The sequence below is a fragment of the Vicia villosa genome, linkage group LG2, assembly GCF_029867415.1.
Source record: "Vicia villosa cultivar HV-30 ecotype Madison, WI linkage group LG2, Vvil1.0, whole genome shotgun sequence".
Lineage (NCBI taxonomy): Eukaryota > Viridiplantae > Streptophyta > Magnoliopsida > Fabales > Fabaceae > Vicia > Vicia villosa.
In genome coordinates, this window is record NC_081181.1 from 81,501,124 (window position 1) to 81,512,999 (window position 11,876).

The following is an 11,876-nucleotide window of genomic DNA, read 5'->3' on the forward strand; positions in this document are numbered from 1 at the left end:
ACACGATCTAGTCATTTTCCTCTAAATTCCCCTCCGGATCCACGTGCCCACCAACAACGGCATGCACGTCTGAACTATCCGTGGCGAAGTAACTCTCCGAATTCAGAACCTCGGCCATCGCCCAGTCATCTGTGGTGGGTTTCTTCTGGACAGAAGGAATAGAAGAGGTCGACGCTGAGCCAAAAGAGGGCACCCGAGTATCCCCTAATTCGGCCATAATCACCCGAAAAGTAGAGGAGACAAGTGAATTCGACAATTAAATCAAATCCACCCTTCCACCACTAATCAAGTGAAAGGGTGTGAAACTGACTCGGGGACAAGAAATCCCCGGGCAGGCCCCTACTCGAAAAGAAAGTCACCATGAACACAAATGGGAAAATGGAGAAAAATCCAGATCACGAATGAAACTCACTAAACATTACGAAAAAGACAGGCAAATCAATAAACTTCGATCAAAATATAATAGCAAGCTCAAAGCATGAGACCAAAAGAGCCCCTAAACGACGATGTAGGGGTCGACTTCCAGCAACGGTGAGGAATAAGGGTTCGCCACCACGAACCACCAACACCGCCGAAAGGAGAACCCATCACTGCTATATAGACTACCCTAACCACATGCATCCCTAGACCTGTACTCAAGAAATATGATAAAACGTAAGGGACAAGGAATAGTTTTTACCTGGAGTAATCGGAAGGGAGGCTGATGTGGAAGCCTGAAACACAGACGACGGAGGAGACGGTGGAGGAAAGCCTCGAGAGATCAAGAGACAGTGAGAGAGCACAAAAGTTCAAAGCTGGAGAAGGCTCGAAGTATTTATAAGCATTTGAGATCCTTACGTGACGCGCACGCTCAAAGAAATAGGACCATCATTAAACCCTAAAACCCTAGCCCCTAGGCTAGCCATCATCACGCATTAAATACCATCCAAGACTCGAGGTTGTCACTCGCACGTTACCTTTTCCACCTAAACAAGTGTTCTGCTCCCCTCCTAACACTCCGTCCACTCACACGTCACGTCTCCACCTAAACAGCTGTTCCACTCCCCATTAAACGTTCCGACCACTCGAGCACCGCCCCTGCCCGGCAGGAGGCCACATCTCTCATCAAATCTTCCCACGTACCAGTTGAAGGCTACCTTAAGCCGTGACTTCCATGCCCGAAAGCAACGACTTAGGGGGCTCCTGTTTTGGACTAGCCCAATCATCCCAATTGGCCCAATCCACTCCTTGGCCCAATACGCATTGGCCCAATACACTCTGCCCTTTGGCAAAGACACGTTCCTCTTATCGGGTGCAGATGGCGACCAACCAAGCACACAGAGACCCCGTCCTCGGCAACGGCTAGTTCCCCCGAGCACGGCCGGTCGGATTCCAGTCTAACTCTCCCTTATATTCTGGGCTGTAAATAGCGCCCAAGCCCAAGAAAATAGGGGATCCATTCCTAAGAGACCATTATAAATAGTCCTATACCTCTAGAAGGCAAGGTAATTCATTTCTCTCACTCAAAATATTATACTTTCGGTTGTACCTCCTTGTTCCTTCACTTACTTTAGCATCGGAGTGCCTTGCAGGTACAACCCCCATTTTTCCTCTCAACCATCACCGAAGATCAAGCCTACCGTTGCTGGCCACCTGTTCATCTGGAGAGAACAACTTCTCTATAAAAAAATAGAGAATTCTTCCAAAATGTATTAAGTCCCAAAATCGTCTTGAAGACATAACCACATTTACAGCTATTTAACTCAGGAAGCTTTTGTCGAAGTCCTCTTTACAACTTTTTTAGTCGAAAACTTTGCCCATTCTACTTGATTCTTCAAAACACCTTTTCAAGTTTTCTTGGTCTACCAAATTCACATTAGCGTCGAATTTTCCAGCTAACACCCATATGAGCAAATCATACGTATCAACACTCCTCCAAAAAGGAAAACTCCAAAACAACCTTCCTTTGTTATGTCCCTTCTTGCATTGGTACGAAACCATACGAACCTAACACCCACAGAACTTTCTAACTCGTGATTTTAGAGAAGAAAAAAACATTGAAACACCTTTGCTTGGCGTTGTCTTCAAAGAATTAGGGTTGGGGAAAATGAAGCAAAGCAAAGCAAAACAAATATGGAGATGGCGAAAATAAAGGAATCGTGAATAGCGAAAATGAAGATGGGGGCAATTACTAGGGTTGGGAATATTACTTAGGTTTCACGTTGTTGGGTATTGTATTTCATATTTTTCACCCTGTTAATTCATTTAATTAAGTAAAAGAAAATTTAAATTTAAATCTATGTGTACTACCACGCAATACTCCGTTAAAGGCATTTAATGTAAATTTTTTTTTTTTTAAAGAATTATTCTTTTAAAATTTTTTTTGAAAGAACTAAAAATAAATTTAATATTTATAAGGATGAAAACATATTTAACTCTTACTTTTAAAATAAAATAATTAAAAATTTATTAGAGTTTTAATTTAAACGTTGAATTTAATAATATCAATTTATATGATTAAGATAGGATTTGCAAACTTGTACTTTAACAAAAAAAAAAAAATTAGATTAAATTGTGGGTGGATAAATTCTTTGGTATAAGCCACGTGACAGCAGACAACATACCACGTGTTTGCTCTTAATATGGAACGGACAAGACCCTTTAGCCGCCTCCTTGAATATTAATTGTATCTATCAACTTTCCATTTCCACACATCTTATCTAGTAGAACTATAGTACTCTTTTCCTTTCTAAGTCATGGCCACTACTAATGAGTTGAAGCTTTTGGGGTGTTGGTTCAGTCCATTTACATGCAGGGTACAAATTGCCCTTAACATCAAAGGTTTGGACTATGACAATATTGTAGAAAGCTATTATCCCAAAAGTGACTTGCTTCTTCATTCCAATCCTGTATACAAGAAAATCCCAGTTTTCAGTCATGGAGATAAAATCATTTGTGAATCTCCAATTATAGTTGAGTATATTGATGAAGTTTGGAAAGATAATGGTGCTCCCTCTATCCTTCCTTCAAATGCTTTTGATAGAGCCATGGCTAGATTTTGGGTTGCCTACATCGATGACAAGGTATTTCTATTTCTTATCCATTTCTTTTAATTTTCTTTTTGAAAAATTAATATTTTTTTTCTTAGTCTTGATATTTATTAATTATTATAAGGAAAAAAAAGAATAATTACAAAAAACTTTAGGTGAAATGATTAATAGAATCAATAGATGATCTATTAGATAACAGAAACTTAGATGATAACAGAAAGTTAGATGTAACTAATTTAAGTAACATAATAATATCAACTTATTTTTAATGTCCTCAAATACTCACTTTTAAGGGTTACAAGTTTAGTGATTGAAAAATTTAATCACTCTAACAACCGATTTAGCCACTAAAATTTTACTTAAAATTTTATATACAGGAATACATTTTAATATGTTATTAAATCAATTATAAAATAAAATCAATCACCAATTTAGTGATTGAAATTTTGTGATCGAAAATTCAGTGTCCAAAAATTATTTTATATAAAAGTTAATATATGAAGAAAAAAAACAATGATTAAAATTTTGGTCATAAATAATTTTTGTTTTTTCACTATTTTATATTCTTCGTTATTATTTAATTCCCAATTTTTATCTTATTTTTTAAAGATTTTTATTCTTTCATAATTTTAAATTTTAGTAAATTTTATTGTCATATTTTCTTTTTAATTATTTTGCAAATAAACATAATTATATAATAAAGTTATGTAATTTTATTTTTATATATGCATAAAAGTGAATTTAATTTTTTATGCACTTTTTATATGTGCATAGTAAATTAGATGGGAATTTAAATTTTGTTTTCATTACATCAATAAAATTAAATATTAATTATATAGTAATTTTTGAAATATTATTTAAAAAATTTAGAAAATTTTAATTTTATAGTATAATGTATATACTTCTAAATACAATTTCAAATAAAAGATTTCAGTTGGTAGTTGGTGTAGTGGTAAGGATTTGTTGCATAACGCAAATGGGAGCGGGTTTGATACTCAGTACCAACGCTTTTACATTTGTTCCAAACGGGAGCGGGTTTGATACTCAAAGCCTGAATAACATATTAGCTTAGAGTCATCTGACACTCCAGATGAAAACATAATACCATACTCCAGAGTTCCCTTAATATACCTGAGAATTATGACTACAGTTTGGTAATGTGACAGAATTTAGCTTACTCATAAACCTACTTATCATTCCAACTTTGTAGCATAAGTTAGGTTTAGTGTTACACAGGTATCTCAGCGAGCCAACCAACTGTTTGAAGATTGTAGCATCTACTTTCTCACCACCAAGATCAGTGTCCATTTTATGGTTTGTTTTTGTAAGTGTGGTTCGAAATTACAGTTCATCAGATCGAATCTCTTCAGTAACTCAAGTTCATATTTCAGAGGCATAATCTCCTTTAGAGGAAGAATCACCTTCAGAGACAAAATCTCCTTCAGAGGAAGATTCTCTTTGGGAAGCGGAATCACCTTCAAACGCAAAATCTCCTTTAGAGGTAGATTCCCCTTCAGAGGCAGAATCAGATTATAGTGTTGACACTACACTAGAGTTGGATTGAGACTTGTTCCAATTTTATGTTTTAGATTCTTTCACTATGACATCTTTGTTGAAAGTAACTCTATTGGTGACTGGGCAGTAGTGTTTTAAGAAACCTGTAAAGTGGTAACCTATAAGCAACTTGACATTGCTTCTATCATCCAATTTCCTTCTAGTAGCATCTGGAACGTGTTTGTAATAAACAAAACCAAACATCTTGAAATGGCTTACACTTTTCTTCCTTCCAGTCCACTTCTCCAAAGGAACTACATCCTTTAACTTCTTAGTTGGACATCTATTGAGCACATATGCTATAGTAGCAATAGCTTCTCCCCATAATGTGTGACGCAAATTCTTTTGTTTCAACATGCTTCTAGTTATGTCAAGCGGAATTTTGTTTCTTCTTTCAGCAAGACCATTATGTTATGGAGTGTATGGATCATTCACTTCATGCTCAATACCATTATCCTCACATAAATTCTTGTACTGTCCATAATTGAACTCACCTTCTCCATCGGTTATGAGGATCTTCAACCTTTGTCTACTCTAATTTTCATCCTTCACTTTTAATTTCTTGAACTCAACAAACACCTCATGTTTTAACTTTATTAGTACTACCCATATCATTCTTGTGAACTCATCCTTAAATGACACAAATTAATTGTTTCTTCCTAGTGAATGTACTTCAAATGACCAACATACATCAGAATGCACCACACCCAAAGCATGAGTGGCTCATGGGGGAAATTATGATGAAAATGGAAATCTTGGTTGCTTGCGTCTCATGTATATATCACATAAATTCTCTAGTGCCACAATATTTGGAATTCCAAGTACCAAATTCCTTGAACTCAGATGCCCTGAGTTTCTGAAATTCAGATGCCCCAATTTATTATGTCCCAATTTATTATGCCACAACCCACTCTCCCTTACAAGACTTGTTTCACTAAGGCATTGAGTGTCTGTTGACTCAAAATTTACCTTGGATGTCTTATTTCTTCCCAGTTTAGACTTCATAATTAGCTTTTGATTACAGTCATACAACTTCAAGAGATTATCCTTCATGGTTACTGAAAAACCTTTTTCAATCAGTTGAGCTACACTCATCAGATTGCTCTTCATGCCATGAACATACCATACATCCTTAATCAATATAGTTTTGTCATTCTTCAAAGTCACTTTGACATTTATCATTCCTTCAACATTCAGATATTCATCATCAACACATATGATCTTGGTCTTTCTACCAGAGTCAAAACTAACCACCCATTGTTTGTTTCTAATTAGGTAATTTGAGCAGTCAGTGTCCACATACTACCAGTCTACCATTTTTTCACTTTCATTCTCAGATGCCATCCATAGGATATGTTCATACTCTAAATATCCTTTGGCTTTGTTGGCTTCTTCACTTTTGTTTTCTTTGTTTGACCAGCAATAAGAGGTAAAGTGGCCAAATCAATTATAGTTGTGGCACTGAACCTTTATCCTGTCAAATTTACCCTTTTCCTTTCTTAACATTCTTATGTTTCTCCTCATCTTGATTGTAAGGTTCTAATTTTTTAACATTCTTTTTCTTTTTCTCTAGCCATGCTTGCTTCTTGTTGTTCTTGACAAAAGAATCTTCCAGAACCTGTTATGACTCTTTTTCAGAGTTCTTTTCAGATATACGCAACTCTTGTGCCTCTAAGTTACTATGAAGTTCTTCAATTCTTATGGTGCTAGTGTCTTTAGAATGTTTTATGGCTACAACTATGTAATCAAACTGAGGAGTAAGAGATCTTAGTACCTTTTCAATGATTATTTGTTCAAAGAGCGTTTCTCCACAAGCATTCATCTCATTCATGATCACAACCACTCTAGAGATGTAATATGGTGTCTTCTCATTGTTTTTCATGTTGAGATTCTTGTATTGCTTGCGTAGGGACTGAAACTTCACCTTCTTCGCTGATGTGCCACCACCATAGCACCGCACAAGTGTATCCCATGCAGCCTTCACCGTTATCGCATTAAGAATCTTCTCAAACACCTTCGTATCTACATATTAATGGATATATAGCAATGTCCTTTGATCATTCTTCCTCGTATCACGTTGCACGTTTCTTTGCACTTCATTTGCGTCTTCTGCAACCGGCGTGTAATCGTTATTGACGAGATCAAGAACATCTTGAGCTTCAAACAACACACGTATCTGAATCGACTACCGATTCTAATTCTTTCCATTAAATATTGGAAGTTGTGTGTTTAAGCTACCGTTTTTGTTGTTCATCATCGTTCTTGTGCAAATCACTCAAATCTCATAAAACTCGTGTTTCCTAAACCCTAAGAATCAAGAAATGTAATTCTCTCTAATTTTGATCTTCAATTCAGTGTGAATTTGAGAAATAAAATCAAGCACACACCTCACGTACACTCGTGTTTACCTATATCATAATTGGAGCTCTAGATAGCAATTTGTTGGAGTTATCACACAAACTCCATTGATGCACAAGAAGCTTGAAGAAGATGAAATTAATGAGAGAGAAAAGAGAGAGATCTTAAAAAACTTTGTAACTAACTTTCAATCTCAAGGTTATGAATAAAATGAATATTCTCTTACAAACATAAACTGGCTTTCAGTTTTTATACAATCAAAATGCAACTAAATGAAACTCAAATGTTAATTAAATGCAAATGCTAAATTGGAATTTCATCTAACAAAGATTACTCATCAGAACCTCTAAATTGCTATGATTGAAAATTATTTGGATGTTGAATGTTTGTTGTTGATTGATAAAGGAGAAAAATATTTAAAATTTATGTATCTTGTTATTGTTGTTGGTGACTAATGAACAAGAAAGAAGAAAAATATTTGATAAAAAAAATTACATGTTCTTGTTGTTATTTGGTGAAGAAGAAGAAAATAACTCAAATACTATATTGGTTAGAGATATTTTTAGTTAGAACTTACTTAATAATAAGCATATTTGCAAAATTATCTTTAATTATTATTCTGTGTTAGATGTGCAGAATGTGACATTTAACATATTAGTATTTGTTGTTTAAAATAATAGTTAAATAAAGTAGTTAGACTTAAGAGATTATCTTAATCTAATATTGTATAATTTTATTGTATTTTTAATTAAAATGATATATATTAATATTGTTAATTTTTTATGTCTCAAATTAAATTAATGGTCTTCTTTATCAAAAACACCACTAGTTTTTTATTGTGATTGTCAATGTATAATAAGTCAATTTTGTTGGTTTGAATTAAGATATAAACCATGAAATTTTAACTCTGAGATATTGTTTCTATGTTTTTGTTTTGGTGTAATTTTTTCAATTGGATGAGTAGTTTTTCAATTCCATGCGAAGTGGTTTAATTGCTCAAGATGAAGAATCAAAGAAGAAACATTTTGAGCAAGTAGAAGAAGTGTTTATGAGGTTGGAAGATGTGATCAATAAGCGCAATAATGAAGGAATGGAGTTTTTTGGAGGAGATAAAATTGGATTTATTGATATTGGTTTTGGATGCTTTATAAGTTGGGTTTGGGCAACAGAGAAAATAAAAGAAATCAAGTTGCTTGATGAAGGTAAGACTCCTGCTTTGGTTAAATGGGTTGAAGCTTTTTCTGCTCATCCTGCAGTAAAGGGAGTTATACCAGAAACTAATAAACTTGTGGAGTTTGTAAAGGATTTTGTGCAAAGTTTGGTTGATGCTTCCCCTAAGTAATTGGGAATGTGAGATAATTTTACTTTTCAAAATTGTTATCTAAAGTCCTTTATGTTCCCTACCTTAATCTCAAGTTATTTAGGACTTGCATGATTGGCTTGTATGTAATAATTGAAATAAATACATCTTTAAATATAAATAAATTAATAATGTTTTCCAAAATTGTACTTATAATAATATATTAATCAGAATATATTAATTTGTTTTGGGGAGTTATATTGGTTGGACAAATACATTAGCTCTTAACTGCGATATGTAACTTCAGTTGTAACTAACGAAAGATAATTTTGATGTCATGTGCTCCATACAATTGCTACTTTCATTAAGGTGTCTTAGGGATCATTAGTGGATAAGCATGACATTGTTAACACAACTGACTAGGAGATAGATAGTGACATCTATTTGGGTTGAATATTTTGTATATAAGTCACAATGATATGAATATGTTGGAGCTTCTAGATGTCTGGTAGACGTGTTAATTTTTCAGGGATGATCTCAAGGTATATTATTGTAATGTGTCACTTTTATTGCTTTGAGGTGAACACCTCGGTCCATGAGACTTTGGGTTTTTCTATTACGCGTGTTATTGACTTCTTTGGTGGACAATTCATAATAAGTTTTGATTGAGTTATTTACGCTTATATAATTTCATAAGTCCCCTTAGACTCTTACACTAAAAGGTTTTAAGTTTTAAAAAGTAAACATTATTTTGAGATGGAATTTTTATGAGCTATGGTGCAAATGTGTAATATTAATGTGCTACCCATGATCCCCTAGACTTGTAGCCCAGGCTTGAAAAGTAATTGAAGATGTTTTTACAAACTTACAACATCATATGCATGTTCTTGTGACTTATGTTGAGACATGTGTACATGTTGTGTTGATTCGTGTGAATGAAATAATGATGTGACTAATACTTTTTGAGACACGATTATGATTTTTGGGTCTATTGATTTCTTATGATCATTTTATTTCAATTACTAAATACATAACTTTTGAAATTTTTTATGTAACATTGACATTACTCAATATTCACTTCCTAATTTCTAATTTGGACCATTTATGGTTCACACTTTCTTTCAAACCTTTAATTTTTTTACATTTCCTTCATCGTGCACTTAGTTTTGTTTTTGTGTTTGTTTAGGTACACTAGATTTCTTCTCCTTATTCCTATATGTGTTGTTTTAAGATAGTCGGCTTTAGTGTAGTTGATTTGGTTGATTATGAAAATAACGATTATAATTTATAACCCCACAATTGAGATTGTATTCTCTGAGGAATGGACAAAGGTCATCATCTTATATACTTATTTAGATAGACACAAGGTTAGGTTATGATCTTATGTACTTATATACATTGCCTAGTAAGAAACATCGTGATAAATATTTGAGATGGTACTTAGTGTGCTTGGATAATTTTCCCATTAAATCATTTGTTGTCTCATCCTATTCCCAAGGGCAAGAATCATTTCTCCGACTTCCATGTAGCTCATTGTAAGGATGAATATAGAGTTTTTTTTAGCAAGGGTAGTGGGAAGGAATTATATAATTTTTCTAATTCATCAGGTTTTATTTAGTAGGATTAATCTTTGTCTACCATTCATCTAGTTCGATTCTTATTTGATGTGTTGTTTAAATGTCGCTTTTTCCCCTTTCTTCCCTAATAGTTGGTTGTATATTAGGTCTTTCAAGTTAGTGAGAAAAAATTGGAGTATGCCTTTTAATACAGTTTTTTTCTTCTACTTTTGTACCTTTAAGATTGGGGGTAAACTGATCTCAAGCAACAAACATGTAATCATTTCAAAACGTGTAGATTCCGCTTTACAAAAAATGAGTTCAATTGAACACACCCTTCAGATTGTTCTAGCCCATATCCTCAACTTTTGTTTGGATCTGCACGTTATCAGAAATAGACAAAATGATCTATTAGTCTAATAGTGACCTAGCAGAGTCTTTTGGATCCTTGTGTTGACCTACTTTAGAGTCTGAGTCTTTAGAGTCTATACCTTTATAGATTGACTTTCTTCAGAGTTTGGTCTTCAGAAGTTGACCTCCTTTAGAATTTGGATCTTCAGGTCCTGATTCTTTAGATTATGGATCTTTTAGCTTCTTTATAAATGTTCATTGTCAATACCAGTACAAAGCTTATATACGAAATTTTAGTCTATGGTCATGCACACTTGAACATATATTAGTATATCCAATTGTTCTTTAAATAATTTTAATCATCAAAACCTTAGAGATATGGTACAAACCAATTTTTTCCAACACTTTTGACACATCGCAAGAAGAAAGTTTGAGAATAACTCCTTTGGTTGAAACAAGAATAAAGGGTTTGCAAACTTTGCAACCTCATCGGAAGGCTTCAAGAACAATAACTACAATAGCTAAACTACCTCCTGAGCCAAAAGTCATCAAAACACCTAGATTTGGGAAAGAAAGACTACCTCCACCTTTCCCCCCCAAAGAATAATAAAGGAAAAAAATAAAAACAACTTGGAAAATTCATGGAGATTACGAAGCAGCTTCACATTAACATACCTTTGATTGAAGTTGTACTTGTCAAAAAGTATAAGAGTGCATGGTATCCCTACGCGGGTAGGGGATAACCAGAGGCCTTAGTAATTTATGGTGATGTAACACTTGCTGAAGATGTTGAATAACCGTGTTAGGTGGTATTTTCGGTTATGGAAAGAGAAAGCTTACTTGAGGTAAGAATCTTTGTGTTTATGTGTAGTTGTGAGTATTTTATGATCTCCCTCTTACCCTTGAGAGTAAGGATTTTATAGAGGCTCTTGGGCCTAGGGTTTCCTTGAAAATTATAATGGCCCACTCAGTCAGTAGTGGATCGTTGAATCCCTATTTCCTAGGAAGACGTGGATCAGGCTATTCGAGTCTAACTTTTCTCTAATCGAGGAACGTCATTTCCCATGATTCCCCTTACAGGGCGAGTTGGGAGCACAAAGGGGTGATTTAACCATAATGGAAGACAACATTTGAGCGTCTCCCCCTGGGGGCTCCAACTCTCTCGCCCTTACTAGGCCTTTGAAAAATATATCACACTGTCTCTCAAGCACAAGAGCTTTGGTAAAGAGCGAGGTGCTTTGAACGCTAAAGCATTGGGAGCATCCATATAGAGAACCTTATTTTGCAGGTAAAAGACCTTTAATTAAGACATCAACTTTTGATGATGAAAACTAAGAACGACTAATGATAAGTCTGTAGCAACCTGCCCTAAAATTAAACGTTTAGAGTCGCCACCTATTCTGAAGGGCGAATAGGAAACCCTACGCAGTTTAAAGATTCGGGGTAAGTTATTATAATCAGGTTGAGGGAAGGTGTTAGGCACCCTCAACCCTTTCCTAAGGTTTGCATTATAAAGTTGAGGTTTATGGGTAAAATAAAGAAAGATGACAGACAGTTAATAGAGTTAAAGGCTAATTATTATGAACATGATTAGAGTTTTGAGGAGGGGACTCGCCTTGTTGCCAAGTGCCTACGTATCTCCTTATGGAGAATCAGAGTCAACGTAGTTCGGGCACAGGGTTGTACGCCTTTGAATTTGATATGATATGGTTTGAAGGTTTTTTTGAA

The 11,876-nt window shown here is 34.6% G+C and overlaps 1 protein-coding gene across 1 annotated transcript; it reads left to right on the plus strand.

Annotated features, from left to right (window-relative positions):
* Positions 1–2,669: 2,669 nt before the first annotated feature.
* Positions 2,670–8,445, plus strand: LOC131651586 (glutathione S-transferase U17-like). Its single transcript, XM_058921246.1, has 2 exons — positions 2,670–3,062; positions 7,906–8,445. The coding sequence occupies exons 1-2, from the start codon at positions 2,736–2,738 to the stop codon at positions 8,281–8,283; spliced, it is 705 nt and encodes a 234-aa protein (XP_058777229.1). The 5' UTR covers positions 2,670–2,735; the 3' UTR covers positions 8,284–8,445.
* The last annotated feature ends 3,431 nt before the right edge of the window (positions 8,446–11,876 follow it).